At 40.9% G+C, this 7,431-nt stretch overlaps 1 protein-coding gene across 1 annotated transcript; it reads right to left on the bottom strand.

The window, feature by feature from the left end:
- Positions 1-4,428: 4,428 nt before the first annotated feature.
- Positions 4,429-5,073, bottom strand: LOC139839023 (uncharacterized). The gene has a single exon (XM_071829067.1). It carries the CDS (start codon positions 5,071-5,073, stop codon positions 4,429-4,431), a length of 645 nt encoding a protein of 214 aa, XP_071685168.1.
- Between the last annotated feature and the right edge of the window lie 2,358 nt (positions 5,074-7,431).

Genomic DNA, 7,431 nt, shown 5'->3' with positions numbered 1-7,431 from the left:
AGGGGAACGCCGAGTCCGTGGCCGTGTCGCTCTTGGCATCGGTGGAGGAACGCCGAGTCCGTGGGTTAGGGTTAGGGTTAGGGTTAGGGTTTTGTTATTGATTTCTTCATTTGAATTGTTATCCATCTAGCAATCTGTTATGATCATGACATGATGAATGAAATAATTGCATTTAATTTTGTAGTGACATTGAGCTATGGAGGACGGCACCTTCGTCCGAGATGAGGAGCAAGAAGAAATGGTGCAGAAAATGATATATGAGAGTGCCCGTGGACCGGAACCCGATGGAGAACCCGATGAAGATGACGATGATTTCTCACAATTTCCGAACGATGTCGGTGAGGGACTTGAGTCTGAAGAAAGAAGAGACAACGAAGTGTCCTTAACAAAATCCGGCGAGGTGTATATTTATATATCAAGGCTATGTTCATCACTAGATGCATTCATTTATTTGTATTGCACTTATTAACGATTTTTTTTTTCTTTTAGCCTTCTGGATCAACAATAAATTCTGTTAAAAAGCAACGAGGCCCGACGCAACGTCTAAAGGGCAAAGGTAGGTTAGCCCTCACCGCATTTAAGGATAGTGGTCAACCGGTGGATCCCAAAGAGCACTATCGTAAATTTACAAATCAAGCTGGAGTTCTTGTTAGGGACCATGTACCGATCAGCATTCCAGAGTGGCATAGGTCGAAGAACACGGGGCGTGAAGCTAGTTATGTCAATGATACTCTAATTTTTTTCTTTGGGACAGTCTACTGACACATCAGCCTACCGGAAGACATGACGGAAGGCCAGAAGAAGAAAGTCAAGGAATGGACTCTTAACAAGATGGCCACACAATTCCAGACCTGGAAGAAAAATTTATGGGACAAATATGAAGATGAAGATCCAGTATTCACTTAAAGTCTAGTGAAGATAAAATATCATTGGCAAGCATTTAAGAGGTATAAGCAATCGTCTACTGCTGTGTCCTGATCAGTCAAAAATACGAAAAATGCTTCAAAGAAGAAACATTTACATCATTTGGGGTCAGGTGGCTACAAGACTGCCATTCCGAAGGGGAGAGCATTTGAAGCTAAACTGATCGCCGCAGGAATCACTCCACAGACATGGGACTGGCCCGACCGGTCCAAGTTCTGGTTGTTCCGCATGGGGCAGGGTTGGACCCAAAGACAGGGTTGATCGTTGCAAAGGGAAAATGGAAGGAAAACTGAAGCAGTCACGATGCAGCTTCTAGATGCAATTGAAAAAGTTAGAAAGGGAGAGTACATTCCCAATAGAGAGAATGACGAGCTGACACTCGCTCTGGGGATTCCTGAACACGTTGGACGGGTACGAGCCCTCCAAGGTGTCACCATGAAGGAAGCGTGGCCGGAGTGTTCTAACACTTATAGAAGCCGTTCGAGAAAGAAGAAGCAGGAGTCAGACAGGTTAGCGGAATTGATAAATAGGGTGGAGGCGCTTGAGAAAAATCAGAGGGCACCTGATCAGCCGATGTTTCTACAGGATCCTCAAGCCGATGCCGCCCCATCTCAGCGAAGAAGCAGTGTGGGTTCCTCGCATCTTGACGGATGTGAGGAAGCTCCCCCGTGGAATATGTCATGGAGAAGACAGATTGCGAGCTACATATGTCAATGAGGAACGTGTCCGTTAAGGTGGCGGTCGGCTATGTTTACCCAAATTAAGATAGAGCAACACACAATCATATGCCCATTCCAACTGTCTGTGTTCGTGTCGGGGTGGATGACGTTGTTCCGGGTTTTGAAACAGTGGAGCTTGATTTTCCTGGAGGTGACGATGAGAAGATAATGACCGATGTCAAGCACGGTTTTGCTCTATGGTCCAAGAAATACATCGTCCTTTTGCGAAGCCCACCGGCTCCTCGTAGCAGTCCACATGAGCAGCAAATTCCATCTACTCCTCCTGCTAGCAGTCCACATGAGGAGCACAGTCCACACCTACCTGAGAGGGACCCCAGCGTGAGTCCACCATCTCGATATCCTCCGCGTAAGAAGTTGCTCGTTAAGCGGAACGGTTCGCCGGTTAGGAAGATACCTAGAACGGAGAAACCACTGCCGCCTATTGAGAAGTTACCTTGGGAAAAAACTATCGAGGAGAACATCGAAACCATTAAGTCTGAGCTAAAAGCCCATTTTGCTAAGAAAGTGCTAGAGATACCTTTTAAGAAGAGACTAGATTCGGTGAAAGTTGTGCGTACTGTTGAGAATCTATATGACCATGTACCATCGCTGCCATCTGACATAGGCATTCTATTGAAATGTCGTATGACGAGATGATGGAGGCGAAAAAAGCCAATCAATCGGGTGTCATGTCGAAAAAAGGGAAACAACAAGTGCACCAGCTCGGAGAACAACCCGTTCAATCGGTCCCCCCTCTTAAGGTGTTTGACGAGAAGGCCGTTGAAAGTTCTTGACAATACACAACAGATTACCCCATCGATGAAGTAGCATATAAATTTGTTCAAGGGAAAGATTTCGTCGAGAATGTGAGGAAGCTACCAACAAGTATGCGTAATTTACATGTGTGGTACAATAACGCCACAAAGATAGGGATCGAGTCTATCATGGTGCGAGTTAAGGAAGAGCACTACTTCCAAGAATACTCCGTGAGCATTGACTTCTGCGAACTTTTTCAGTTATACAATTTCTGGGCCCTCGACAAATCTATCATCAGTTGCTATTGTCTGTAAGTGATTTATTTATGTAACTAGCACAGTGGCCCTCGCAAATGCGAGGGCATCCTATGTATTTTAATGGATTGTTCGAGAACTAAGAGATTAGGTTTCATGGATACTCATATAACAACCACTTAGCTCTAAAAATAACTAATTAGTTATATATTCACCATAAATATTATGATAAGTAAATATGACTTGCTCGGTAAATATTTGTAATGACATTTGTTTCATTAAACAATAATTTTCCACTAAAAATAAAATATATATTCATTTTGATACATTTAAGTGCGTCGATGCAGTTCTATTTGTTGTGCTTGGTATAGGTATAATTATGGCAAAAATAGGTCACGGTACATCTTTGTCTTCTGATAGTTGTCCTTGCATGTATACTATAATCGTTGACACATTATTTTTTCTATAATCTACTATTTGACACATCAATTTTAGTTATCATGTACAAAATTCAATATTTGTAGTGCAACATTGTCGTCTGCCAGTGAAGTATTGGCGCCGTTACTCTTTAGATTTATGTCTCCACACACATAAACCTTATTGATTAACATGTCAAGAATGAACACATGTTACCCCTGGTTCAGATTTAGTTTTGTCGAGACATGTCATCGAGGTTACACATGGTTATGCTTGCTATTTAGATTACTCTTTAGATTTATGTCTCCACACGCATAAACCTTATTGATTAACATGTCAAGAATGAACACATGTTACCCCTCGTTCAGATTTAGTTTTGTCGAGACATGTCATCGAGGTTACACATGGTTATGCTTGCTATTTAGATGGAGTTGGCCGATACTATTGGTCGTAGAAATCTCTGACCTTAGGTACGGTTCATCTTTCTTATTTATGTACTTTGAAACTACACGGTATATATTACCTTGACACACAAATCCATATACTATATGACTTTACTTATTTGATTAAATCATAGCAACAAATTATACAACGAAATTTGGATGATGTGGACTAATGTGGTGCCTGAAAAGTGGATGCTACATGTGTTCTTGTGGTGGGTAATTTGGATTTACCTAATACTTCCGCACACAGTGGATAAAAAATAAATGAATTTCATATTCAACTTTAATTCATTGGAGATATATACCGAAAACTACTTTGCAGTCAAATGTAGTAAAAGCTTGTAGTACATCATTATGTCTTCTTATGTTCTGACTATCATTTATATATGAGAATAGTTCATTGACTTTTTTGGATTGAAATTTTTACTTACTTTGTCTCGAAAAGGATTTTCCAGATTTATATAAATTCGTATGCATTTGTATACTAAATAATGTCTAGATATATACTAATTTAGACAATTTTATGTCTAGATATATACTAATTTAGAAAAAATTGTGACATCGTTTCGGCACAGAGAGAGTATTATTTAAAGATTTTTTAATTATCATAGTTGTGTGCCTAGGTATGCTAAAAAAAACATTTTTTACCTTGTGACATGCCAAATTCATTTAATTAACACGTGGTTGGAGTGTGCTAATTTTTTTTTTTTGATAGGGCAGTGTGCTAATTGACATCAAACCTTTCATCTCTGTATAAGCAATAAATATTCTTGTGTGACGTGTAGATGCAGCTAATCAACACATAACGGCTTGAAGAAGAAAAAAAATCAAATTCGTCTAGCGCCTGGACGGATTGGAGTTGGAGACTCCTTTAGGTTTTTTTTTTTTTTTTTTTTTGAACTTTCGGCAACTTTATTACTCAATCAACACACGGTCCTTTACAATAACAGGAATAATAAAAGAAGGAGGGTCTGTAAACCAGAAACTCTTCACCCTCTCCAAGGAACCATGGCGAGCAAGCTCATGTGCGGCCTCATTTGCTTCTCGCGGACAATGCCGTATCGTCGCCTTGCCGAGCACCGTCAACAGGTGCCTACAATCATCAATGACCACCGCACTAGTACCTCTGAACTCCGAAGGATCCAGGACAGCTTGAACCACTTCCATCGAATCAGATTCAACCATCAAGAGGCTTGGTCCAAATTGTTCAGCTAACTGGAGACCCGCTAACAAAGCTGAAGCCTCCATCGCTGCAACATCTATGGCACTGTCAGTAAAATCACAACAGGCAGCCATGAAATTACCTCCAGAATCTCTAATAATGGCCCCTGTAGCTCCATGCCCAGTATCGCTATCAAACGCAGCATCCACGTTCAGTTTATACACACCAGACGCCGGTCTCTGCCAACCCACTCGTCTGATCACATTACCCGTGCCCTTCAGTTTGACACCATTAGCCACAATACCCTGGATATTAATAACAGTCCTCACCGGCGTTGGTACCGGCTCTTGATGCTTTATTTGCCTTCTCGACCACCATAAATACCAACAGGTGGTCATGATCAATTCCATAAAATGTTGGTTATTGCATGTAACTCCTCCTGGGGTAGGAGAACATAGGAGCTCTTCCAAAACCAAAGAGCCTGAGCGATCCACTCGTGAGGCGCCTATGATAGCCTCAGCAACATTCAGCCCCTCCCAAAGCTCCAAAGCCCTTGGGCATGTAAATAACATATGTCGCAGATCCTCCGCATCCCGCATACAGACAGGACAATTTACCTCAGAACCAATATGTCTGTTCGCTAAAGCGCAAAAACATGGTACTATACCTTGGAGAGCTCTCCAACAGAAAATCTGAATTTTCCTTGACACCTTAGCTTTCCATATCTTCTTCCATACTTCATGAGGTTTAGATCGGTCAGCCAAATCAGTTCGCTGAGCTCTTCTCCGATACTGCACCCTCCACTCCATATGATAAGCTGATTTCACCGTAAAACAGCCAGTCTTACTAATATGCCATGCAATGAAGTCAGACTGTCCAAAATTTGGTAGCGGAATTCGCAAGATACGCTGCACATCCACTGCCCAAAAATTCTATAAAACATGGAATAGTGCAACCGGTGGACTCCTCCCACATGGAAAGACTAACACAACTAAACAGGTACGTAAACTTTCCTGCCTCCATTTAATTTTCTTTCTCACAAACTGTTGCACGTACGTGTCTAATATTACATACAGTGTATGTCCAAAAAAAAAGATAGTACATGTTACGTAAACTCTTTTAATCATGACCATCAAATTACAGATCTAACAGTTTAAATAATTCTGATGATGTGGATTAACGTAGTGTCTCTATTTCATACCCTTATTTTGCTTTTAGTATATAATAGATTTGAGAAGTCTTTAGCTCAGCTCGTTCATTGTCTGCGAATTATAATCTTTTGTGTGCTATATTATGCAGATCGAAGATACTCGAATGCAAAAGGGATGAAATCACGGACATTGGGTTCATTGACCCGGATACAATGCAAGGAAAAATCATAGAAGATCCCATCTATAACAGGGATACACCGGAGACTTTGCTAAGGTTTTTGAAGCGACAACGTGAAAAAAAAAATACTTTGGCCTTACAACTTCAAGTGAGTGTTACTGTCTTATAACACATTCTATTTTTCTCACGAGATGTTCAAATTTTAATTGATGACTTATATCTATGACACTGCATATTTAATTTGGCGCAGGTTCCACTTTATTCTTATCGTCATTAAAATGTACGATGGAGATGTTGAAGTCTTTGACTCACTAACCAAAGAGCCTATACTATACAAGCCGGCTTTTGATATGCTCAAAAAGTAATTTTAATTCTTATCGGGTTTTTTCGTTAATTTCCTGTTATCAACAAATTGATAACTCTTTTATGCATTTTCTTTTGTCGGGCAGCGTGTGGGAAATGTTCATCAAGGAAGATCAGTCCCGTGATTGGAAACCGAAGCTGATATGGCGTGCGAACAAAGTAAGTAGTACTACCTAGGTTCACACACCTTTATCATACTTGATTATTATTTGATTGAATTATATTCTTGTACAGAAATGCGCGAAACAACCAGAGGGGACTAATCTATGTGGATACTGCGTTTGCGAGTACATCCACAGAATTTTCGGCAAGAGAATGAATAATCAAAGAAATAAAGAGGTACGGAAACATTATTCACAAATTTATTTTGTTACCATAAGTTGTGCTGAGTTTCAGTCATAATTGTTTGATTGTGATTTGATATATATACACACACACACATAGCTCATGTATTCATTTGTATCTCATTCTTTTACAGTTGGCAAGAAAGCGGAACATGATCTCAATCGAGGACCGTTTCAAAGCAATTGGCGAGGAATTGGCTGGTTTTTTTTCCTTCGGGACATCATAGCACCATTTGGAGAGTACCACTATGCATGAAGATCTACATGTAACATATAGTTTTACTCGAAGAATACCACTATGCTACATATAATAGATAGTATGCCTCGGAGAGTACTACTATGCATGAAGATCGATCTTCATGCATGTACTACTTAATTTGTGATCTTATGCAATTACATGTCTTATATTATATGCACCAAGTTGATATGCATCACCTTGATCTTCATGTACTACCTAAACCCAAACGCGTTTCGGGCGCATCGGCGCGATCCTCGTACGATGAAACGGTCTGATACCCCTAAACCCCTCCTAAAACCCTAAACGCTGAATTCTCTGCCGCGGCAGAGATTTATGCACATTCTCTGCCGCGGTAGCCAACCTTTGGTACCGGTTCGTGTTACAAACCGGTACCAAAGGTCTCCAGCCCTGCGGTCTCCTGGGTGCCCACGTGGAAGCCCCTTTAATACCAGTTCGTAAGGAACCGGTACCAAAGGGGGGGG

The sequence above is a fragment of the Lolium perenne genome, chromosome 4, assembly GCF_019359855.2.
Source record: "Lolium perenne isolate Kyuss_39 chromosome 4, Kyuss_2.0, whole genome shotgun sequence".
Classification (NCBI taxonomy): Eukaryota; Viridiplantae; Streptophyta; class Magnoliopsida; order Poales; family Poaceae; genus Lolium; species Lolium perenne.
This window is presented reverse-complemented; position numbering and strand designations above follow the sequence as displayed.